We start from the raw sequence: 25,925 nt of genomic DNA on the forward strand, positions 1-25,925 counted from the left end.
GCACTTGTCCAGTTGGCTCTCCATTAAGATTTTCTTCATATAATCATCTGATCTTAATGTCTATGTAGACCTTTCAAATTACATAGCTAATTCAGAAAGTTTAATGTTGCACTTAATAGACTTCTGATGGTTAAGAAGTTTAAGTGAAAGGAATATTGAACTCCATTGAGGAACTCCATACATATCATAAAGTGAAATGAAATTGAAGTTTGGGAAGGTTCAGACTAATTAGGATCTGTTAAACAGTACTCCACCTTTTTTTTAAGATGGTTTGTATTTAAAATGTAAGAGTCCAAATTATTTCTGTTCTTTGATGCTAAAACAAAAATCAACCTCAGCATTGGCTTGGCATAAAACGTAGATGCTATTAGCACCCAAAAACCTGTACCTGAGAGTAATAGTGTTTATTTACACTCGGGTGTAGCATAGCAAAGACAAACACTATGGTCAAAAATACAATTTCTACTGGGGCACACAGATACTGTATATTTTAAAAGTAGTGTTTCCATGAGGCCATGATCAAGTCTTGACAGTCGCTGCCAATTCGCCTTATTCACCCGGCGGCCAGAACAAGGCTAAAGGGTACACTTGCCATTACACTTCAGTCCAGCAGATGGTGGTGGTAATGCACTCCGTTTGCAAACTGCAAACAGGCCAGTGAATCCTTTTTCGGTGAGCTTTTTTTTGGCAGTTTGCAAACGGAGCGCATTGCCACCACCATGTGTTTGCCACATTCTGACCTCTTCATCAACCTCAGCTGGTGCAATCAGTTGAATGTAGACCAAATGGATTTGTAGAAAAAATGCTTACAGCACCAAGTGATCTCTCATCCAAGTACTAAGCAGGCCCAATGCTGTTTAGCTTCCAAAATCAGACTTGTTTGTTTTTGTTTTATTTTGTCTTTTTTTATTAATCAATATTTCTGAAATGTACAACACATTTGCCAAGTTTTCCACTTGTTTACATTCACATTTCTTTCAATATTTCATATTGTAGTTTTTACACAATTTAAACAGTCACAATATATTTCAATGTAATAAAAAAAAGTTCTAAAATCCACAAATACATATTACAATGAATAGTGTAATTTACCATGTAATACATAATCTAATAAATAGTGGTGACAGTAGCCTAGTGACTAAAGAAGGTCCACCTGTTTTCTTGCCTAGCGTTCATGGGCTTCAGAAAAACCTTTCTCCGAGTGAAAACATCATCATTCCGCGTCATTCACGTCACGTAATGTGTGAGTCAGAGGTCGGAAACTGGGGCTAGATCAAAGATAATGAATGCGTAGCAAGATGGGTCGTCCTAGTTCATGTCTATGAGGGCAAAGTGGAGTTCAGTCAGAGACGGGCTCTGGTTCAGTTCCCGCCTGCACAGGGGCGTGTCACTGACGTATGACTTACGTTTGAACGCCTCGGTTCCACGCCAGACAAGCCGGAGTACAAAATAAACTTGGTGTACACCTTCATTAATGTTGAATCATTAATTTTCTCCAGACTGGAGGGTCATACTATCACGACATTCTACTGAAATAGGGAGGAGGGTTTGGAGATCATGATACCGAAATGTGCATCCATTGCTCAGAAAAATAAGGCTTTGACAAATTCTGGGAAATTCTTAGATTCTGCCATAGACCTCAACATTAAAAAGAGAGCCCAATCACTGCATAAATGTGCGGGGGCGTGTACTGCTACCCTATTTGCATAAATTTCCAGGGACAGGAAATGGCCTCTCGAAGTATCTTCGTAATCAACCATCTTTGGCTAGATTTTGCCAGAGAATGCCAGGGGAGAACCTTCACTCTCGGAACGCTTCCGATGTGGTACTGCATCTAGGGGCGCTCGCAGGCAAGTCCAGAATGAATGGAGGTGTATGGAGCTGTACCCCTCAAAATCCACTTTTCTCGGGATATAATTTTTTTTCAAGTAATTTGAATATTGTATTCGAAAGGGGAGGCAAAGACAATACACTTGGTTGAGTATTTTATTTTTTAGTCACTTAATTGTTCTAAAAAGCCTTTCAAACGTGTCAATGACGTCATTCATAAGCATGATCATAGCATAGCATCAATGCTAGCGTGTTATGGGCAACAACGACCCAACCTGTCAGAAAACGAAAGGACATGACTCCCGGATTATTTAATTTTTGATTGATAATCCATATCCATTTTGCGAAAAATAAAATCTGAGTTGTTTCAGTTGTTAAATAGGTGAAAACAACAAATGTAGCCATGTAGCTCCATAGGACCCCATGTATTTTGGACTCGCCCGCGATCGCCATCTAGGTGAACTCTGGTGAACTGCAGCCAAATTTGGTTTGTATGGGATTAATAGAGAGTGGGGAGGCTCTCCGTAGACGGGCTCTGATTTTGCTAACAGAGGTGCCCAGTTAGGGGCTCGTCATCACTTTTGTCGTCATGTTGTAGTTCGTTTGTAGTCCATGTGGATTTCATGTCCAACAGTTTTAATGTGAACTTGGGAATTTGCCGTTTCCGTCCCTTGAAAGCTGCATATCTTTCTTTCACGAGCGTCTTACACATTTTAAGCAAATACAGTTGTTTGTTTAGGATTAGTGAGTGTAGGCCTATGTTTTAACCTTTGTTGTGGCATCCGTGTTTGTCACACATCCGACTGCAAAGCACATGAACACTTGCTGTCGGAAAAACAAAGTAGCCATGGGGGCGGTCCTTGTCATTCCAAAGTGCCCTGAATGCACCATCAGATCCTGGTGAACTCTGTAGAGGGTGGTGAAAACTACCCAACGCATCACCGGTTCCTCACTCCCTACAGGCGCACAGCATCATCGAAGACTGTTCTCACCCCAACCACAGACTATTCACCCTACTCCCCTCTGGGAGGTGTTACAGGTCTCTCCTCACCCGGACCAGCAGGTTCAGAGGAAGCTTCCTCCCTGCGGCTGTCACCCTATTCAACACTAACTGCACCTCGGTGATGCCGTGTCAAATTTTAAACAAAGAGAAAAGACAAAGAGGCCACTTCCTTAGGAAATTTCACGTTTATGAAACTAGTGCCATCAGAAATTGCCGTGCTCGGCGGGTAGAACCGCCACCTCAGCGGGAGGATGGGCTCTACTGCCCACTTTACTAGCTTATCCAGCACCTCCCCATCAATTGTGTATAGGACAGGTGGAGAAACGAGACCATTTCTGTTTTAAAAAGTTTTTTTCCCCCACAAATTCACAAAAAGTTCACAAATTTACAACATATCACATTTAACACAAAATCACAGCACAAAAGTGGACATCACTGTATAGACATAAAAGGAAAACAGGGAGACCTGGGGCCCGTTGCTCAAAACTAGGATAAGGGATTGAGCCGGGATATCTTGGTAATCCTAGCTCAATTTATCCGTGATCCAGTTGCACAAAAGCGGGACAGGGGGCAGTAGGATATGTTATGGTATAAGTTACAGTGGAGATTTATTCTGTGGTGCTAGCCTGCTCCAGACCAGGCTAAATTCCAGGATCTATTTAATCTCATCCCTTATCTCAGTCAGCAGTCACCAAAAACGGGAACCAATAGTTATTCTACTGCCCACTACACATTGTTGTTATGACCCACTGTCATTATTTAAACGTTTGTGATCATTCATTTCAATCATTTTGGATAAATGATGATTTTAGATAATGTTGCAATCATTAGATAATTTACAGTTTCCCATAGACTATAAGGCTATAAATAAAATGACAGAATATTAGGGCCACAGAGAAAAAGAAAATTCACAGACTTCGAGAATAAAGTCATAATATTGTAACCCATTGTTTTAGAGGAAGACAGTTATTAAAATGAGGGCTGTGGAGCATTTAGTGGAATTGTACTTCAGTATAGGTTTCACAAACAAGGACATACTTAACCTTTTGGCACATCAGCATCACATTGTCTTAAGTCTCAGGACTGTATAAAGAATATTGGGGGCAGCTGTGGCCAGGGACGGATCATGGCTTGTGCCAAGTGTGCACGTGCACAGGGGCCCTCAGCCAATGGGGGCCCTCGGATTTAAAAAAAAAATTGCCATGAATTTAGGCTAGATTATGCCCGGTGCTTCTGTCTGTTAATTTGCGGCACAACTGAATGGTGTTATGGAACCGCGGACAGAAAGAAAAATAAACTAAATGTTTTCCTGATCAATAAATACTTCTTAATTCATAAAATATAGAGGCATAACATTAGGTGGAAGTGGTAGGCTATGAGTGCTCATTCAATGTGTATGCGTGTTTGCGAAAGTGAAACTGACCCACTCGTGGGTAGGTGAATGAAGTGGATTCCTGCAATGTTCATGAAAACAGCATAGCGATTGGATAGCCTAATAAATCGCGACTTGTTGTAGGCCTAACAGTAGCTTATATCGTAGCAAATAGCCTATGGCGATGCCGATGACAGATAGGCCTACACTTATTTCACCTCACGTCTCGCTGGGTGAGCGCATAATGTGGGCTGTTGCGCAAAGAAATTAATTAGGGAGATGATCTGCATCTCCATTTACCAAACGCTATAGTTTTGCTAACATCTCCACTGTTAACGTGAAATATGTCTCTATGCAAGGTAGTGTCAAGCAGCAGTGAAGTGAAAACCTTATCATGACATGCAGGTAGCAAATGTTCACGTCACCTGAGTCAGACAGAAAACGCAAACGTGCCCGCGCGCGTCGCGGTCAGGGGGAGGGGGGGCCTTTTTTGATATTGTGCACAGGGGCCCATATTTGTTTAATCCGTCCCTGGCCGTGGCCTGCTGGTTAGCGCTTCGGACCTGTTAACGGAGGGTTGCCAGTTCGAACCACGACCAGTAGGCACGGCTGAAGTGTCCTTGAGCAAGGCACCTAACCCCTCACTGCTCCCCGAGCGCCGCTGTTGTTGCAGGCAGCTCACCGTGCTGGGATTAGTGCGTGCTTCTGTTAACTGTGTGCTGAGTGTGTTTCACTAATTCACGGATTGGGATAAATGCAGAGACCAAATTTCCCTCACGGAATCAAAAGAGTATATATACTTATACTTATATGCAAGAAAATGCATCTTTTCCACAGAAAGAACCACTCATAAATGTATGACTTTTTCTTTCTTCCTCAGTGTGGCCCTAATACTCTGTCATATAAAATACACAAAATATGGTAAATGGGGCACCTGCACTTCCATATGAAGACACACACACATGCAGGTGCACACGTTTTGTAGGTTTTAGACAAAGTATCCTGAGTATCCGCTTGGTGCCAAACTTTTGTGCAACGGGCCCCTGTCCCTAAACATACAGCCTCACCTTCGGTACCCACAATATTACCATTAACATTTGTCCCCTAAACTAAAGTGGAATGAAAGAAAAAACACATTGTACAACCCGAATTCTTAAAAGGTTGGGACACTTTGTAAAATGTGAATTAAAAAAGAATGCTGATTTACAAATCATGTCAACCCTACAGTACCCTCCAGAATTATTGGCACCTCTGCTAAAGTTGACTAAAAACTGGTATAAAAAATAATCTGTTGATTTATTGTAATCTCAAAATGAAAAAAAAGGAAAAATCCAACCTTGAAGGGAAGCAAATTTATTTTGAGAAAAAGGAAAATCTAATACAAAAAGAAATATTTTTTAACAAAAACAAGTCGCTCACAATTATTGGCACCCTGCTTGTAGGCTAATACCTTCTTAAGCCTCCCTTTGCCAATAAAACAGCTTGTAATATTCTCCTATGACAGCCCATAAAGTAGGAGAATACAAAGCAAGGGATTTAAGACCGTTCGTCTTTACAAAATCTCCCCAGATCGTCCAGATTCCTAGGTCCACACTTATGCATTCTCCTCTTTAACTCACCCCACTGTTTTCTTATGGAGTTTAGATCAGAGGGGTATTTCACAAAACCTAGATAAGGGATTAAGCTGGGATTTTTAGGTTATCCTGGATGAATTTAGCCTTGACTTGGTTTCACAAAAGAGATGGCACATAAGTTACCATGGGGATTTATTCTCTGCACCTAGCCTTGTCCCGACCAGGCTAACAGCCAAGCTAATTTAATTCTAATGGTAATTATGTCGTCTTATTGGTTCAGATAGCTGTCATTCACATCAGACCTCTGTGCTAATTTTTAAGGAGCTTTATTCCATTTAGAAACTATTTGCTAAATGTATTTGCTCACAAAACAAAACAGATAGTCTGCCTACTACCATATGGTTATTATTTTAATTGTGATAGCCTTATAATTATTAACATAGGCCTATAGGTACTCATTGTTTGCTTATTTTATTGATAGACGTTTGATGAATAGCCTACTGTAGTTGATTGAAAGTGGAGGGGCAAGTTTTCGAAGGTATTTTCAACTTCACTTATAATGCTGGGCTTATTTCAGGGGATATGACGGATTACAAAGCAGCATCTTTACGTAGAGCTATTAAAGATGCTAAGATCCTCCCTGCCTCCTTCAACCCCCTCCAATTTGCTTACAGAGCCAACAGGTCTACAGAGGATGCCATCTCAAACCTCATGGACACCACCTTAACTCACCTGGAAGAGGGGAATGGGAATTATGTGAGGATGCTGTTCATTGACTTTAGTTCAGCATTCAACACGATGGTAGTGGATTACAGAAGGCAGCAGCAGAACTAGTTACACCCCACTAATGATCAGCGGGCAACCTGTAGAGAGAGTCACAAGTTTTAAATACCTTGGTGTCCACATTACTGAAGACTTAACATGGACTGTTAACAGAAGTCCAGACAACGACTCTACTTCCTTCGTCAGCTAAGGAAATTCAAAGTTTCTACATCCATCATGAAGGCCTTCTACACTTCAGCGGTTGAGACACACACACACACCTACATGACTTTTAGCACTTTTACATCCCTATGCTACAGACCTATTTTCTTATTTCATCACATGTCAAAACACACACACACACACACACACACATCTGACTTTCTCCAACTTTTGCACATCTCCATAGAACTTTTTCTTTATTATTTTTGATTTCTCCTCCATCTATCTACCCATGTCCTTGATTGCCTAGCCTTTCTGCCCCCACCACCCCCATCCCCAGCACACACACACTTACATCATTGTCATCACCTCATATACATACAGCACACTGCTTGCTACAGTAAGCCTCCTCTACATACTTGCTGCACACCCCCCCCCCTCACTACACAGCACATTGTCTTCAGAATCTTCTCCAACACACATCCTCTACATACTTACAGCACACTGCCCCCACCTACCCACACACACACACTGCACACACACACACACAGTCACTGCTCCACTCCCCTCCCGCCCACACACACATCTTTATCATCATCACATCACGTCATCACTCACATACATCATACATACAGTACTCTGCTTGCAATAGTAAGTCCCTTCACCATACTTGCAGCACACTGCCCCCCCCCCCCTCTCCCCTACATACACAGCACATTATTTCATCAACTTTATTTTGTGCAATGTACAACATAGATACATTTTGTGCGGCACAACATAGGCTACCGTAAACCTAGCCTACCGGTCATGTAGAAAACTAGACGAGGGGCGCTTGAGACAGCAACACGCACGCTCTCTATGTCTCCCTCCATCCCTCACACACACACATTGCCTACTGTACATCCTCCACACAACTGCATACTCACTCACCACCACTACATTAGGCCTATGCGAAGCTACGGTGCATATACAAATAAGCTATATAACACGCATTGTCACGGCAATGTAGGCTAACGCAGTCTGGACTACTGGCACTCGTAACAGCAACTCACACCGGGCTCTCTCCCTCCTTGAAACTGTTAAAAACTTCGTCACCCCAAGTTGACCCCAGATACACGGAGGATACACGAAGTTTGCCGTTTATTTTTAGGCTAACGTTAGTGGAGAGTTTGCAGATTTTTACCTTGTGGATGTTGATATTGCACGAAGTCTCTTGGATAGCGCAGCACCGCGAAGTTAAACTCCCTCAGCATCAACAATCTGCCCTGAGACGGTGAACAACTGGCTTCAGGGTGAGTAGAAAGGGACATTGGATTCTGTTTACAGACCTGTGGTTTAGCTACCAGCTAGTAAACGCATTATTATCAATCTGTGATATCGTCGGAGTCATGGTTCATACTCTCTATGGTCGGAGTGCTAGCTTGTGGAGTTTGACATAAGTGTTTCCAAGGTAGCTGCTAGCCCTTTCCTAGGTTGGATCGTATGGTAGCCTAACACTGGACCTCATCTGAGGCTACTTCGAGATATTATTCCAAAGGGGACAGATAGGCTACTGCACTTTACAGTGTACTTTACTGCACAACTTTAAAAGATTGAACGAACCTTCCCGGACTTTGTAATTACGACCAGTGACTGCATTGGGTGAACAAAGCCGAAACTTGGGCTCCATGGCACATAGACTGTGGGCTCGCCCTTCTATGAATTGAAAAAGACTATAAGCTGCCCCACCGAGTTTGCGATAAAGTAAAAGCAAACAAAGGGTTTTTAAGTCAGGATATGGCGAGTCAATGGCATTTATTAGCCCAAAGTTACAGACCAGTTTCCATAGTGCACATCTTATCAATAGTTTGAATGTCGTGTGTGTTTCTGCTCATTGACAAAATAGCGTTCAGTATGATTCATGCCCAATTAATTTCCCCTGTTAAAGTGTTCGCCTTTGTTTCACTAGTTTGGTTTCATTTTGTATGAGATTTTGTGATGTAGGCTAGCCCAGTGGTTTTCAAAGTGGGGGGCCGCGAGGGGGTGCCAGGGGGGCCTCAGCAAGTTGGAAGGAAAAATAAAAGCAATAAATAAATACATTTAAAAAAATTAAAATATACCTATACTATGAGGGGGCTGTTATAAATGACATTATAATAATTTGTTGCATATCTGAACATTATATTTTCCATGATAATGACTAGGAATAATAGTAGAGTGATAGCTCTCATATAGCAGAAAGCCCCAAATGCAATTTTTACACACTGTATGCTCCATCGCGAAATGCTTGTGGCTAAAATAATTATTACTGTAGGATTAGGTTAATGTATTTTTACATTTGCCGTAGTATTGTCGATAGGTTTAATAACACAATATAGCTGCAAGCAGCAATGAGGGGGCCAAGCAGGCAGTTCAGCAGTCCAGAAGTCCAGATTTGCCATGCAACTCAATGCCGTGGCATCAGGCATATAGCATTAAGCAGTCACAACAAGTTCCATGTCAAACAACCCAAGATTGGCTGAGTTACAAGGTCAAGTTTCACATCAAAACATAACTGATTTTTGTGGCTGAACCAGGGCTGAGTGTTGCAGCCCCCTCACCCAACCAACCCACCGCCCGCGAATCGCCCCTGCCGTCCCACCCGCCCCACCCTTGCGCCGCATGCATTAGAATTAACTGGATGGAACTTCGCTGTCAACAGTTTCACATCAAAAATAAAAGATGATTGAGATATGATCATGCTTGCTGTGATTTCAATGCCCCAATAGAGGTCAAAAGGTCACCAAATTATTTGTGCATCATCAGGATGAACCAGGCGGTTCTATGGGCTGCCATTGACCTCCATTGCAGAATGATACAGCAACTACAGGCCAAAATACATTTTGCCAATTCCAGAACCCCTAGAGGTCAAAGGTCACCAAATTTCTTGGCGTCCTCCTGGTGGGTCCTGAGGACCATGTACTAAGTTTGGTTTTGATACATGAAAGCGTTGCTGAGATATGACTCACTTCCTGTTTGGCTGGCTTAAGCGCAAATTTGATTGGCTGTTACAGGCGGCAGCTTCTGTCAATCGTTCCAGAAAATTAAACACTGATAAGGCACGGTCTGAGGATGGTCTGAGCCAATTTTGGTGAAAATCAGATAAAATTGTGACCAGTGAAAACTTTTTTAGGTGTTTTTGATTAAAATTCAATATGGCGGCCCGAATCAATTATGTTGACATCACAAGTTGGCCTGGGTCAGCCCTAAGGACATCCAAAAGTACTACCAGACACCACTAGTATGTTTTAATTCCAAACACATCAACAGCTACAGGCCAAAATGCATTTTAAGCTAATTACAGCCCCCTAGAGGTCAAAGGTCACCAGATTTTTGAGTGCTCTACAGATGGGGATATAAGTCCATGTACTAAGTTTGGTTATGACAGATGAAAGGGTTGCTGAGATATGAGCTCACTCATCCATCATGGCGGAAAATGACGTCATAGAGTGCGTTGAACTCGGCTTGGTCCAAGGATTACAACAATACCACATTTTTGACAATCGGCCATACGGGTCAAAAGTTACGTCGTGAGCATTACATCCAACTTTGGCCTGTTGGTGGCTAGAGGCTTGAGTTGCCATCATGAAACTTGGTGACATTAATCATGGTACTGTCCCTAATAAGTGTGCCAAATTTCACAACTTTTTACCAGACGGTTCTATGGGCTGCCATTGACTTCCATGGCGGAAGAAAGTATAATAATAAGAAATCATAGAATCACAATGGGTGCCTTCGCAGCTTCGCTGCTTGGCTCCCAATAAAGGGGGTCCTTGGCCAGAACCTAGTAGTATTTGGGGGGCCTTGTTGTGGAAAAGTTTGGGAACCCCTGGGCTAGCCTATGATAAACAGTAGGGGTGTGACTTTCGAAACCGACATCTTGAATCAGTGTCGAGGCTTCGAAGCACAAGTGTTTCGAAACACTGCTTCGAAACGTGGTTCAAAACAGCCATGTCATGTGACCACTGCTTCGAAACATCGTTCAAAATCCCCATGTCATGTGACCAAAGTTAAGTGAACCTTCGGTGCATTTCACCGGTGTCGGCAGGCGTGCCCGCGCATGATGCACACACTTATTCATTAATGTTTTATATAAAATCAGATGTGTATACTTTCATAACGTATTATTATATCAAATATTATTTATTTGTACAAAGCAGAGGATAGTGCATTTCTTTTTAGTGCAATCTTCCAGACTTTTAGGACAACAGCTGAAACATAACTGGAGATTCTACACAAACAGACTTTTGCGAACAGACTTTGGCAAAACACAGGGTCAGCGAGCATCATGGCTAAGGGCTAAGGCTCTGTTTTGATCTTGGAGCTCAGGAGCAGAGAGGCACAGCAGAGGGAGAGTCTGCCACCTACTGGTTGGAGACAGCAAGAGCAGTGAAAGAGAATGAAAAAGGAAAAGGAGAGATAGAGAGAAACGGAGATGGGAGATGATTGCAAAAGGTGAAGAAAAGAGGATAAGGGAGTGGTTGGAGAAGTGGAGAGAGCTGGTGAGAAGAAGACTGGGAGAGTGTGACAGAGGGAAGAGGGATTAGAGTTTGGAGGAGAGAGGAGAGGGGGATGAAGAGGAGGAGTGTGAGTAGTGTGTGATGAGTCTCTCCGCCTCTCTCCAGCCAGTCTGCAGAGCTCCGTGGACGGTGGAGGAGAAAGAGCCGTGAGTGGCCTCACCAGCAAACAGCACCTGCAGGGGCTACACACACACACACACACACACACACACACAAATGACATGAGTGAATGTGTGTCTCCTTACCCTAGAGCAGTGGTTCTCAAACGGTGTTCAAAGGTGAATGATATGTTGCAATTGTCAGATTAAGCAACATTTTCAGCTGCCTGCTCTAGCAACAAAAAACCTGTATGTATAAAACAAATATGGGCATTTGAGAATGAATACCCCTGGTAATAGCCTGTAATAATAATAATAATAATAATGTGTGTGCTTCTGGTGTACCTTTGTCCCAGAAAGTTTGAGAACCTCTGCCCTAGAAGGTGTCTGCCAGGTGTTGTATGTCTCGAGCGGAGCAGCCAGAGGCCAGGTAAGAGTGGAAGCCACAGGTGAAGTGTCTCTGTGTGTGTGCATGTGTGGCAATAGGCTTGAGTATGGTAAAAATATACAGATCCAATGTGTGTGTGTATGTGTTTGTGTCTCTCCTTATCCTGGTGTGTGTGTGTTCTGTGTCTCCTTACCCTGGTGTGTGTATGTGTTTGTGTCTCCTTACCCTGGTGTGTGTGTGCCTCGCCGTAGGCTTGTGTGCTGTAAAACGAGCTTGAGTATGGCAGAAAGAGCTTACGGACCCAGTGTGTGTGTGTGTGTGTGTGTGTTTCAGTGTCTTCTTAGCCTTGAGTGTGTTTTATAGGCAGTGGTCCTGCCAGGTGTTGTATGTCTCGGACAAAGCAGCCGGTAGCCAGAATAAAGTGTGAGTTTGTGTGTGTTTGTTGTGTGTGTGTGTGTGTGTGTGTCCTTACCCTGGAATGTGTGTGTTCTGTAGGCAGTGGTTCTGCCAGGTGTTGAGTGTCACGAGCGGAGCAGCCGGTAGCCAGGTAAGAGTAGGAGCCACAGGTGAATTCATCATGGAACCACTGAGAGCGCAGCATCCTACTGGGACTCAACGTAGGGATACCTAATACACACATTTGAATTCTTTATTTGGATTGACAAGTAGGATAAGTACATGACAAGATCCAAATTTAGCTTAAATGGAGTGTCCAACAGTAGCAGAAATATTAATCCATAATGTGCAAAATATGGGGTAAATGGGGCACATGCACTTCCAGATGAAGACACACACACATGCAGGTGCACACGTTTCGTAGGTTTTAGACAAAGTATCCCCTGTCCCCTGAGTATCCGCTTGGCGCCAAATGGGCACATTGAAGATACCAATGTACCAACTGAAGACTTAGTCATACAGTCAAACAGTCAGTGTGTGCATTTGTGAGTGTGTGTTACCTGTAAACCTGCGCAGGACTTGTGTGACCGTGTTCAGAACTTCTGTCTCAGAGAGTGATTCCATATGTTCAGATTCATGACCAGCGATCCAGCCACAAAGAACATGTCCATACCTGTAAGAAAAACACACACACACACACACATATATAGACAAAAACACTTTAGGAATCCTTAAGTTACACATATACAGTGGGGTCTGTGCATGTGGACCTCTATAGGCTTGGGAAAGCTGTAGAGCTAGCAAACCCAATGTGTGCGTACATTGGACACAGTCTGTGTGTGTGTGTGTGTGTGTGTGTGTGTGTGTGTGTGTGTGTGTGTGTGTGTGTGTGTACCTCATTGCTGGCTTGAGGACGGTAAAGCTAAAGAGCTTGCAGACTCAGTGCAGGTGTATGTTAGGCGGCACCGGTGTGTGTGTGTGTGTGTGTGTGTGTACCTCTCGGTAGGCTTCAGCACGGTGAAGCCGAAGAGCTTGCGGACCCAGTGTGTGTGTACGTTGGGCACCGTGTCCGCCAGGTGCATCTCGTCCTCCCACAGCAGGTAGATGGCCTCGGTCTGCGGCTCCCAGAAGGGCTCTTGGAACTCCAGGAAGATCTTGTTGTTGGTGCCGAAGCCCATCTTCTGCACTGAGTGCAGCTTGTGCAGTGGTAACGGGGGCCTCAGCAGAGTGCCATGGTGCTTCTTCAAGTAACCTACACAGGGGGAAAAGAATAACTAAGGTAATAAGTATAATAATAAGTATGTTAATAGTTATTGTTTTGCCATCATCATGATTTTAAGAAGGCCGTCCTTCAGACTGAGTGCAGCAGGTGAGGGGGTAGACAGGGAACCAGGAGAGTAGCATAGTGCTTCTAACATAAATAATACTACTACTACAATGAATACAAAAACGAAGAAGAGGATTATAGGAATAGAGGGGAAGAATTGTTGTTGTTACAGTGAATACAAGTATGTGTGTGTATGTGTGTGTGTGTGTGTGTATCAAGTACATACCCAGTGGAACAGTGACAATAACATGGTCAGCAGGAAAGACCTCTCCATTGGCACACTCCACCCGCACAGGGTGTGTATCAGAGTGTGTGTCGCTTGCTCCGCTCCCGTCGGACCAGTGGATGCAGCGAACCGGTGTGTTGTAGGAGACCACACCCTTCGGGAGCTCACTCATGAGGCAGTCGATCAGCCCATCAAAGCCCCTGAGGACACACACACACACACGGATACAATACACAATACATGATGTTGATGTGAAGATGACTAAGAGAAAGTCTCTTTCAGATAGTTGATCTTGTGATGCACTTTGTGTGTGTGTGTGTGTGTGTGTGTGTGTGTGTGTGTGTGTGTGTGTGTGTGTGTGTGTGTGTGTATGCTCACCTGGGGAAGGTGCAGTCTAGTCCAGGCAGTGTCTGGTAGAGTCCAAACGCCCCCAGCCCCACCTCGTCCATGCTGTGTGTTCCACTCACACAGCACTCCACCTTCAGCAGGGTGGTGGCCAGCGCCATCCTCAGGTCTCGCGTGCCCGCTTCCTCCCCACGCCACTCTTCCTCTGCCAGGCGCGGCAGCTCTGCCCTAACGTACCCCCCCACACTGGCCACGGGCTCCCCTCCCTGGCTGAAGCCCTGGCTTTGCTCCAGCACCCGGGAGAAAAGCTCCAAGGCAGGCACCAAACGCTCCGCCGACACAGTCCCCCCTGAGCTGCGCAGGAAGCTGGGCACGAAGGGAGGATGGCCGCCCACGTCCATCGCCTGGTTCTCCTCCGTCATGGACTCTGGGTCAAGCAGGCTGTAGTGGCAGGCCAGCCGGAACACAGGGTTCTCCTGAGATGGGCCGTGGATCCAGTTGGCGCCGATCTCCACAATGTTGCTACCTAGACACAGACAAAGCCTGATAGCATGATACAGGACCACCCGTACCAATACACCCACAACACAACACTGGAACACCAGTTATCATTACAGACATGACACAATACTGGGATGCTATGGTTATATAATTTTACTTGGGGTCAAGCTATGGCAGAACTCCGTCAAACGCCTAGCCTAGGTGCCAGCTGAACTTAGCCCCGTCCACAACATTTGAGGTCGGGAAGTTCGGTTTGGACTTATTCTGTTGTGGAGCAACTATGCCCAAACCAGAGCTGTTTGGACCAATCAAATTGGGTTTTGTACAATGATGGACAGATGAGCAACAGTGCCTTGTCTATCATGTCATCTGAGCACGCATCCGTTGATTTTGTTTGCAACAAACATGCTGTACTGTGGCTAGAAGCTCGACAGATGGCTTCTAAGACCCCGTTTACACATAGGAAAAATGCACATATTTCCATGCGGTCTGGTTTGTGAGAAAACTCCGGTTTCACTTTTATCAGGGGAAAACAGCATTTTTGCATTGTAACATGTTGTTCAATCAGCAGGCGGCTAGCGGATGGTGAGGTGATGTTTGCTGTATGTGACAATTCTAAGTTAAAACATGTGCTGTATGTTTTAACTTAGAATGTATTTCATTGGTTGGTATGGTGGTAGAAGTTTGCCCCGTGTCTCGAAGTCCTAGGCTATGAGGTTCATATGTGATAATAAACAATGTGAATCACCAATGTGAGTAAGGATTCACTTTAAGCTACACAAATAATGATCCCTAAATGCTATTTGGACAGTCTGTATTAGGCTATTAAGTGCACAATATGTAGGCTATCCTAATGAAAGTGACTGTAATTAGACATGGGACATAACAAACTTGTGAATAGCTGGGATTTTTGCTGCACCCAGCTTGTTTTTGCAGCTTGTTAAACCTACATTTGCAGGCAGACGAAATTAAGACAATGCAAATTAAACTTACTGATAGAAGCGCACATCCCTCAGGTGTATTGTGGTTCGAGCGACCAGACATTTCAACAGTCTGCAACTGCTGTCATTATCAGAAACTTTCCTTTAACACTATCTATTAGTAGGGGACAGACAGGGTTGTTGGATATTTATCAAAGACATTTGTTTAGTTTTAAATCACTTGGGAAGACATAGGTTAGGCTACATGATGCCAACGCTGTTGTCATGGATTACAGGTAGGAACTACAGCCTGTGTGTTTTAAAATAGCCTATACGACACAGTGAGTAGGCTAATAATTCGATTTAGGTTGTTGCTACGCATCTGCTAAAATGTATTATATATGTATGTATATTGCACAGGTTTATGGGCAGGTTACTGAATATAAAAATATACAGGTGCTGGTCATATAATTAGAATGTCATGAAAAAGTTGATTTATTTCAGTAATTCCATTCAAAAGATGAAACTTGTATAATGTATGCATTCATTCCACATAGACTGATATATTTCAAGTGTTTATTTCTTTTAATTTTGATGATTATAACTGACAACTAATGAAAACCCATAATTCAGTATATCAGACAATTAGAATGTGAAACGGTTCAATATTGAAGACACCTGGTGCCACACTGTAATCAGCTAATTAACACAAAACACTTCTAAAGGCCTTTAAATGGTCTCTCAGTCTAGTTCTGTAGGCTACACAATCATGGGGAAGACTACTGACTTGACAGTTGTTCAAAAGACGACCATTGACACCTTGCACAAGTATAACTATAAATACTCTTTTGATCCTGTGAGGGAAATTTGGTCTCTGCATTTATCCCAATCCGTGAATTAGTGAAACACACTCGGCACACAGTGAACACACAGTGAGGTGAAGCACACACTAATCCCGGCGCAGTGAGCTGCCTGCAACAACAGCGGCGCTCGGGGAGCAGTGAGGGGTAAGGTGCCTTGCTCAAGGGCACTTCAGCCGTGCCTACTTGTCGGGGTTCGAACCGGCAACCTTCCGGTTACAAGTCCAAAGCGCTAACCAGTAGGCCACGGCTGCCCCACAAAGGAGGGCAAGACACAAAAGGTCATTGCTAAAGAGGCTGGCTGTTCACAGAGCTCTGTGACCAATCACATTAATAGAGAGGCACAAGGAAGGAAAAGATGTGGTAGAAAAAAAGTGTACAAGCAATAGGGTCAGTGCTTCAAGAACCACCACGCACAGACATGCAAGACATGGGTTTCAGCCGTCGCATTCTTGAACAAGAGACGGCGTCAGAAGCGTCTCGCCTGTGCTAAAGACAAAATCGACTGGACTGCTGCTGAATGATCCAAAGTTATGTTCTCTGATGAAAGTAAATTTTGCATTTCCTTTGGAAATCAAGGTCCCAGAGTCTGGAGGAAGTTTCCACAGCCAGTGATGGTTTGGGGTGCCATGTCATCTGCTGGTGTTGGTCCACTGTGTTTTCTGAGGTCCAGGGTCAACGCAGCTGTCAGCCGTCTAGTTTTAGAGCACTTCATGCTTCCTGCTGCTGACCAACTTTATGGAGATGCAGATTTCATTTTACAACAGGACTTGCCACCTGCACACAGTGGCAAAGCTACCAGTACCTGGTTTAAGGACCATGGTATCCCTGTTCTTAATTGGCCAGCAAACTCGCCTGACCCTAACCCCATAACCCCATATGGGGTATTGTGAAGAGGAAGGTGCGATAAGCCAGACCCAACAATGCAGAAGAGCTGAAGGCCACTATCGGAGCATCCTGAGCTCTCATAACACCTGAGCAGTGCCACAGACTGATCGACTCCATGCCACGCCGCATTGCTGCGGTAATTCAGGCAAAAGGAGCCCCAACTGAGTATTGAGTGCTGTACATGCTCATACTTTTCATGTTCATACTGTAACGATTTGATAGCGACACACACAGTTGTCCAATCAAAAGGTTTATTAGCTGAGAACGAGAGCAGGGACACAGACATAGAACACAATACACACGGGGCAGGTCAAGTACACACACACGCTACACATACAGGGGGTGGACGCAGCCCCCCCACACAAAAAGGATCACACACGAGGGAGAACTAAAAGGGAAACATGTTACAACAAAGACGCTAACATTACACTCAAAACTAAGGAGAAATACAGACATAAACCCCAACTGTTCGCTCCGCATCCCAGCATGCCCTGCGTGGGAGAACACTATGCAATGTCTTGTGCGCCGACGTTACACAGCTCCCCCAACAAGCCATTGCCGTCCTCGGCAATGACCACGAGGTAGCCACATGCTGACGTCGTCCCGCCCGCCACTCAGTCCAGTGCGACAGTACCGCCAACTCACATGGGGTGCACGCCGCAGGAGCTCACTCAATGGGGAGCCACGCTGCTAGCAATCCAATGCGGGTGTGCTAGCAGCCGCGTGGCCCGTCCCGCTTCGTCACCAGCTCCCTCTCAGCAGCCGCCCTCAGGCTGCACTTTCCATGGCGTGTCACTCGCGGCACTCCTCCCTCTCCTCGGGGCCCTGGGTGGCCTTTTCAACCGTCGACACTGTACCAAGCACTGGGGTTCGAGGGGTCAGATGAAGCTGCACCAGCGCCACTCCGGCTCCGTCGTTTCACCCGACCAGGACGGACAGGCACCGACTCCGCAGCAACCCGGACCCGCTGGGCTCTCCGCTGCAGCTACTGTCTTGGCGTCCCTCCTCGCCAGAGCCGTCCTGCTCTGCTCCTGGCCCGTTCCACTCCCTCGCGGCCTCAGCGAAGGCACGACCCCCCGAGATGGCCATGCTATCGAACTCCACACAAACTTTTTTTTTAACGGCGCCGGCCAACAGGCCAACTAGAACGGGCGCCCACACAGCACGGTTCCTCTCACACGCACCCAAAAGTTTTAAAGTTCATTGTTCAGAGGGCCTTTCCGTCAAAGCTGCCCCACCGTCGTGAGTTCGCTGCCCCTAGCGTCTCTGCCAACCGTCCGCCGTCCAGGAACCTCTTCCTCGCCGCTCTCCCTCGGCTCTGCTCACGCGTCGCGGCTCGCAGTGGAGTCAGCGCCCAGGCCAGCGTCGTCTTCTCCGCGAACGCTTCTTCAGGCCCCTCTTCCGGCAAGATCTCCCATGGCTGCAGGCAGGTCCAGACGATAGCACCTCTCCTCCGTCGGCAGTAGATATAGAAGGCCCCGAGCTTTTTAGCAGCCCTTCCTAGGGCTCTCTCTGGATCCTCTTGCATGGGCCTCCACCCAGTGGTATGGTCTTCCATTCCCAGCTTCTCTCGCTGGGCAGAGGCCATGTTCGAAAGTCGCTTCTGACACAAATAACACAAAAACACGAGGGAGAACTAAAAGGGAAACATGTTACAACAAAGACGCTAACATTACACTCAAAACTAAGGAGAAATACAGACATAAACACCAACTGTTCGCTCCTGCATCCCAGCATGCCCTGCGTGGGAGAACGCTATGCAATGTCTTGTGCGCCGACGTTACAATACTTTTCAGTTGGCCAACATTTCTAAAAAAACTTTTTTTGTATTGGTCTTAAGTAATATTCTAATTCTCTGACATATTCAATTTGGGATTTTCATTAGCTGTCAGTTATAATCATCAAAATGAACAAAATAAACAATTTGAAATATATCAGTGTGTAATGAATGAATATAATATACAAGTTTCACTTTTTGAATGGAATTACTGACATAAATCAACTTTTTGATGATATTCTAATTATATGACCAGCACTTGTATACTGTGTAGTTTTGGGCGTTAGCAGTGCAAGGGCATTGATGAAACAGTGCAGGAGTAAAAGTAAACAGGTAAACAGTGCAATGCAGTCAATGTAAACAGGTAAACAGTGCAGAAGTAAAAAGTAAACAGATAAACAGTGAACAGCTAAAGTGCAAGTGCTAGACAGGATGTGTAGTTTTGGTTCAGCAGTGTTACAGCCTCTGGAAAGAAGCTGTACCTGAGCCTGCTGGTGTGGGAGCGCAGGCTCCTGTATGGCCTGCCAGATGGGAGTAGACTGAAAAGACCATAGTTTGGGTGAGTGGCATCCTTGACAATGGATTTGGCTTTGTTTGTACAGTGTTTATGATATGTGTGGATGGAGGGGAGTTGGGAGTCAATAGTCCTTTGAGCAGATTTCACAACTCTTTGTAGTGCCATTGTAACCACTGATGTGGATGAGGGTGTACCTTACTCCTGCAGCGTTGCAGTTACCGTTATTGTTTTACACCACATACAGTGCATTCAGTTTAGATCCTCCTCTCTGATCAGGCCCACCACTGTGGTGTCATCTGCAAACTTGAACAGGGGCACAGTCTTGGGTGAAAAGGGAGTAGAACAGAGGGCTCAACACACAGCCCTGTGTGCGCCAGTTTTCAGGGTGATCGTGGAGGAGAGACTTCCTAATTTGACAGTCTGGGGTCTGTTAAGGAAGTCCATAATCCAGTTGCAGAGTGAGTTACTCCAGTCTAGATTTTTTGATGTTATCACTCCTATGATGTATTTCTATTGTCTATCCAAATAAGTAAAGCGTTTCTAAGTTAAAGCGATGGTTCGGAGTAATTTCACCCTAGAGTCCTTTGCACCATGACCCCGAGCCAAACACCCTCCCAGAACCTGTTTTCCCTTGGTCGAACCCTGGTCGAGTAGCGCTGTCAGAAACTTTCTGCAGTCGTAATGGTACCAACTTGTATGTCGTAAATTACCCCACTAATAATGCCCTGAATGGTACGAAACTTCTACAGTATGTTCTTTACTCATAAAACGAGGCATTGAAAAGTTTGTAAATACACCAGGAGTTTATTTAAATAAGACTTGCCTGATGGATGCTACTATACCGCTGCGAGCAACGTTGCTAGATGCGTAAGTCAATACGTCCAGAGTCCAGAGTAGCCTAGACACATTGTAAAACGACAAAATGATCCAATACAGATAAAGATGCAACGCTGGTGTCTAAAGGTCGCCCTTAATGTAACTTGTCCTTAAATTACACTAAGTCTGATAGTTTTGCCAAGCTGCTATTTCATTGGCAGCCTACTGGACGCCTGTTAGTTGACCATATGCTGAACCTTACATCAGTGCGCTTTATAAGCTTTAGAGTCGTGCATTCACATGTCAAAATAACAGTAGGACACAAATTGTATCCACCACTTCCGCTCCAGGTTAACCGTAACTGATAGGCCACCAACTCTCTCCAAAACTCACCAAGTCTGCCCGTTCGTACTCTTCCACCGCTCCTTCCCGTGGCCTCGACAATACGGACATTCTGAAATCCATACTTTGTGAGTTTCAGCGCAGCACCAATCCCGGAGATCCCGCAGCCAACTATAACAATTTTAGCGTCGAGACTTGGAAGATGAGCCATTGCAAGTCGCAAAACGCTTCGGTTTTCGTAGCAGACGGGCGACAAAGTGATAGTTCAGTTTAGTTAAACCTATACTCGAAACGTTAGCCACATGCATGTAGGACTACTTTGAGCCTATCCTCTTAGACCTGAATTATTTTACAGGCTACCGACAGCGTTGACACTTTGTGGAATTGAAAGTTGACACGGTAGTCCGGGTGTGATCACGTGATCCAAGCAAAGATTGTTAAGGCGGAGCAAGATAGCCTACTTCGTTGTAGTTCATGTCTATGGGCGCGAAATGGGGATCGAATCCTGTCTGCATAAAGAGGCGTGTCGATGACGTATTGATGAGCGTAAGTTGCAACCGGCCAACAGCAACGGCATAAATAACCGGAGCACACCTGATATAAAGTCGATTTTCTCCAGACTGGAATGCTCAAAAATGCTAAAAATGTACCTGAAATGTTCAGAAGGGTTTGAGGATCATGAAAACATGCCCAAAATTCACATTCTTAACTCTATAGAACCAAGACCTTAGCATATGTGGTAAAATTCTGAGCTATGCCCATAGACTTCAATGGAGCAGTCACTGCCTCTGCTCTGCATAAAGGGGGATTTTGACCACCCCCCGTGCGATCCAAGTTCCCGGAAGTGGCTCCTGATTAAATATCTTGCTCCGCCTTAACAATCTTTGATACAAGTTAGTAATAGCATAGAATAGGCGTGTTCGACTTAAGGCAGATCTGTGCAGATCTGACTTGATGTGATGCATGCTGGGTTGAACACAATGCATACTGGGATGGACGCAATGCTTGCTGGTTAGAAATTCTGTCCGACTTCTGTCAGCCAGGGAGGGACTTACCACCGTGACACCATGTCACATGACCTTAAAATATCGCGGGAGTCTTAGCCTGCAGTCAGATCTTACAGTTGCCTTCCACGAGCTGCACGAGCTAAAACACGCCATCATGACGTCAGTGCAAAGACGTGATAGGGCCATTTGGGAGGAATGTCCTCATGACGATTATGACGAGAGTCTCATGCTGCTTCCTTATATTGGAATATGCGAAAATAAACAGAAATCGAAGGGATACCTTCTTATACGTGATTTCTGCAACAATGGTAGGCTAGCCTACTGAAAACGTTTGGATATTCTGTTATTTTCTGCTGTTGGCTAAATAGATAGACACACATATAGGGGAAACACTTGATATTGAATTTATGTGCTACAATGCAGGCCTGTTAACTGTATGACAACAGTGGTTTATTTAAACTACATCATAAGAATTTATTTCGTCATTCATCATGCTCATTTTAATGAGTAAGAATGAAAGTTCTGCTGTATTTATTGCAAACAAAATTCCGCGATATCTCCCGCGAGTCACGTCAGGCAGACTGTAGCCTGTCTGTCCGGGATGAGCTGCACGATCACGTTTACGTAGAAAGCCAGACCAAGTCAGACTCAGAGAGAGTTAAGTCATTTAGAGATGAATGACCGCGTCGCAGGAAGTGCATCATAACAAAGGGACGCCAGACCCTCTTGTGCTTGTAACAGCTGTACTCAGTGATACTGCAGACTCGTAAAAGTAGTTAGAAAATAAGGCAGAAAAACGACAAGTTTCCTCATGCTGCTTCCTTATGTTGGAATGTGCAAAAATGTACAAACAATCAAGAGGATGCCTTCTTGTATGTGATTTCTGCAACAGTGATACTGCAAATGTGTTGATAGCCTATTGTTGATTTATATGCTGTAGCCTAAAGCATGTAGCCTAGCCTACAGAAAACACTTAATTGATGTGATATAATGATAACTTGTATGCCTACAATGGTTTATTAAACATCATAGTCATTTATTAGTCAGTCATCATGTTCATGTTAATGAATAGGAAGGACACCTAAACGATAGCCATAAACCAAAATTTCGCGCAGTATCTGCCGTGAGTCCCTATGCGTGAATCACAAGCTCCTTCCAGCTGACTGGCAGATCTCGTGGACAGTCAGTTGCGATAGATTATTTAATAAACAAATGTGAATTACGAACAATAATAAAAAGCTTCTACCTAATGTGACTATTTTTTCCATGAACTGTAAAAGAAAACACATTTTTTCCAGCTGTATTCTCCATAAAGAGTAAAGTAAATTATGTACTTATTTCCGGAATTGACGTCACTTCCTGGACTCGTCTGAGGCTGGTGTAATGGGTCTGAGGTCTCTCAATGACTTAACCCCTACTGGAGACTCAGTCAAAGTCGAACACGCCTAATGTCTAATAAGGGGAGAACTGCCACTCTCGGAAAACTTCCGGTTTCTGAACTGGTTGCAGTTCCTTCTGTGGTTCCACATGAGGGCTCTCGTCCACGAGTGCAGAATGCATGGTCTATGGCAGCGGTCCCCAACCACCGGGCCGCAGGACATTCCTAACCAGGCCGTAGCCTACGACATGAGTTTTAAAAAAATGCATGCAAACTAAACTAAATTTAATTCGCAATAATGTCACGTTTTTACAAGGCATAGGCCTATATGCAGTTGTTTGATTGCATGCATGTTTGCATTTTCCAAGGTCTATTTTCTTATGTCTGTCTGTCCCGCCTTCAACACTTTTACATATTGCCTTCAGCGCTGCGCAGCCTCAGGTCAGCTCACTTCACTTGATCAGTTCTTGGCGAACGGTAGTGTCACACGAAGCTAAACTGCAGGAGGAAGAGCAGTTGATCGAAATTGCAAATGATGGTGGTCTTAAGAGTGTGTATAAGGAAACCTCTCTGGTGGGTTTTTGGATCAAAACCAAAGCAGAATATCCCGAGATAGCCGTAAAAGCGCTGAAAACGTTTCCCACCACGTATCTATGCGAGGCCGGGTTTTCGGCAATGACTGCAACTAAGACCAAATTGCGCAATCGACTGGACATTTCAAACACACTGAGGGTGTCACTGTCTTCCATCACCCCCATATGGAAGCTTCTTGTTGCAGGGAAACAAGCAGGGCTCCCACTGATTATATTCGTAATGCACGTTTAGTTCCCATGTTTTGTTCCCATATTTTGTTAAGCATGTTCACACTTATAGATGTAGCTTCAAGTTGTTCAATATTCATAGTTCATATTGTTCAATTTTCACTTCTTCAAGTTGACATTTTTCACAAGAGATCGTTACCTTCACTGTTCATACATAACTGGAGCTAGTTCTTTTCAAGTAATGCATGCACAACACATATGGAACATGGAACCCCCGAACCCCCCCCCCCACGCCGGTCCGTGAAAAAAAAATAGGAATCAAACCGGTCCATGGTACATAAAAGGTTGGGGACCCCTGGTCTATGGAGCTGTACCCCTCAAAATCCACTTTTCTCGGGATATATTTTTTTTTAAAGTAATTTGAGTATTGTATTCGAAAAGGGAGGCAAAGAAAATACACTTGGTTGAGTATTATATTTTTTAAAGTCACTTAATTGTTCTAAAAAGCCTTTCAAATGTGTTAATGACGTCATTCATTAGCACAATGCTAGCGTGTTATGTGCAACAACGACCCAACCTGTAAGAAATCAATAGGACATAAGTACTCGTTCATTCAACTTTTGACCTATAACCCATGTTGAAGTTATACAAACTACAATCAAATCTGAGATTTGTCAACGACAATCAGGTGAAAGAGACAAATTTAGCCGTCTAGCTCCATTGACTCCCATTTATTCTGCACTCATGGCGATCGCCCCCAGTGGAACTCTGGTGGAACTGCATCCAAAATTCGATACAATGGGACTTAATACAGAGTGGCAAGGCTCTCCGTAGACGGGCTCTGGTTGAATGACAAAACGCTAGATAAATTCCTCCAGTAGGCTAAATTCTGCTGACGTGCATGGGTAAATGTAAGTTGCTAGCAGACGTCTAGCTTGTTGAAAATGTGCTATTTTGCAACCTCATGTATTAACGTGTTTGGTTTTTTCATAGATCTTGTAAAGGTGGCTTTTTGTAAAGGTATTAGGCTACTTTTACTATACAGAATGGTATCCTATTTCAACTTCTAACTTTTGAGAGTTGATCAAACAGTTCTCTTTTGGATAGCCTATATAATAACAATGAGGTATTCTGTAGCCTACTGATTATCAGTTTGTCGCATGTTTAGACCTTGTATGTGTGTTGCACAACACATGTTGCACTTGGCGATCACGATGGGGATTGATATGGTAGTGGACCATGATGGTCATTGGTCATAGAAGAAGTGAAGGAGCAGTACCCATTATGGTGGGGTAATTCGCACTCTGCTTGGATGAAAATATTTACCTTTACCATACTGTTGTCAAAGACTCTTTGCTGTTGCTTTGTCCTGACTCCTGTGTGAAGAGAAAATCTTCACGTGACACATATTGCTGTGAAGTGAGTAACAGTTAGCCTACTAAAGCACTGCGTGAGTTAAGAAAAAAATATTATGCTTGGTCTTTTAACAGAGTAGAGTAGCCTACCAGCAGAGGGCACTGTCTATCTTACAACTCGAATCAGTAGTAGGCTTACGTGCCTCTCGTTTAGGGTGACCAGACGTCCTGAGCAATTCGGGATAGTCCCGAAATCTAAGCGTTTATCCCGAATCCCGAATCTGGCCCTAATTGTCCCGAACATTATACTCAATCAGAATACTGAGTAGTTATTTTCTGATAAACATTAAAAACTGTCCGTAGAGAGGTTGAGTCGACTGCATGCAGCCACCGACGGCAGCTAAGTGTTTGGATGCAGCCCCGGCTACTTTGTTTCTTTTTTGACGTTCTATAATTAGGCGCGAATATGCACTGATTTTTAGCTAATTTCCACATATGTTGATAGGCTACTGTCAAATTATGTTACCCCACTATAACTCTGCAGAAATGGACTGATATTGTACACTGTCATTGACATCAGCAAACACTTTATTTACATTATTGACAAACTCCAAACTCATTGTCTGTTAATATACTTTTTGGCACCTCAAACTGATATACAAACTTAAGGAGCAGTTAGTCACCCTGTACACATCTGACTTCTGCTACAACACCGAGTCATGCCACATGCAGAAGTTTTCTGATGATGAGGTGAGGTTTTGTTAACGGTTACGCCTTGCATG

At 44.3% G+C, this 25,925-nt stretch overlaps 1 protein-coding gene across 1 annotated transcript; it reads right to left on the reverse strand.

Moving 5' to 3' along the window:
• Nucleotides 1-10,845: 10,845 nt before the first annotated feature.
• On the reverse strand, nucleotides 10,846-21,060 carry paox (polyamine oxidase). Its single transcript, XM_048270470.1, has 7 exons — nucleotides 20,694-21,060; nucleotides 14,055-14,547; nucleotides 13,677-13,876; nucleotides 13,120-13,375; nucleotides 12,684-12,796; nucleotides 12,200-12,354; nucleotides 10,846-11,423 (listed from the first exon to the last, which is right to left on the reverse strand). The coding sequence occupies exons 1-7, from the start codon at nucleotides 20,851-20,853 to the stop codon at nucleotides 11,265-11,267; spliced, it is 1,536 nt and encodes a 511-aa protein (XP_048126427.1). The 5' UTR covers nucleotides 20,854-21,060; the 3' UTR covers nucleotides 10,846-11,264.
• Nucleotides 21,061-25,925: the final 4,865 nt, after the last annotated feature.

Source organism: Alosa alosa, chromosome 18, assembly GCF_017589495.1.
Source record: "Alosa alosa isolate M-15738 ecotype Scorff River chromosome 18, AALO_Geno_1.1, whole genome shotgun sequence".
Taxonomy (NCBI): domain Eukaryota; kingdom Metazoa; phylum Chordata; class Actinopteri; order Clupeiformes; family Clupeidae; genus Alosa; species Alosa alosa.

Coding starts and splice junctions, on each gene's coding strand:
- paox (XM_048270470.1), bottom strand. CDS start 20,853: ATGGCTCATCTTCCAAGTCTCGACGCTAAAATTGTTATAGTTGGCTGC. Junction 14,548..20,693: donor AGTACGAACGGGCAGACTTG/GTGAGTTTTGGA, acceptor GTCTGTGTCTAG/GTAGCAACATTGTGGAGATC. Junction 13,376..13,676: donor TATTGTCACTGTTCCACTGG/GTATGTACTTGA, acceptor CCCCCTGTGTAG/GTTACTTGAAGAAGCACCAT.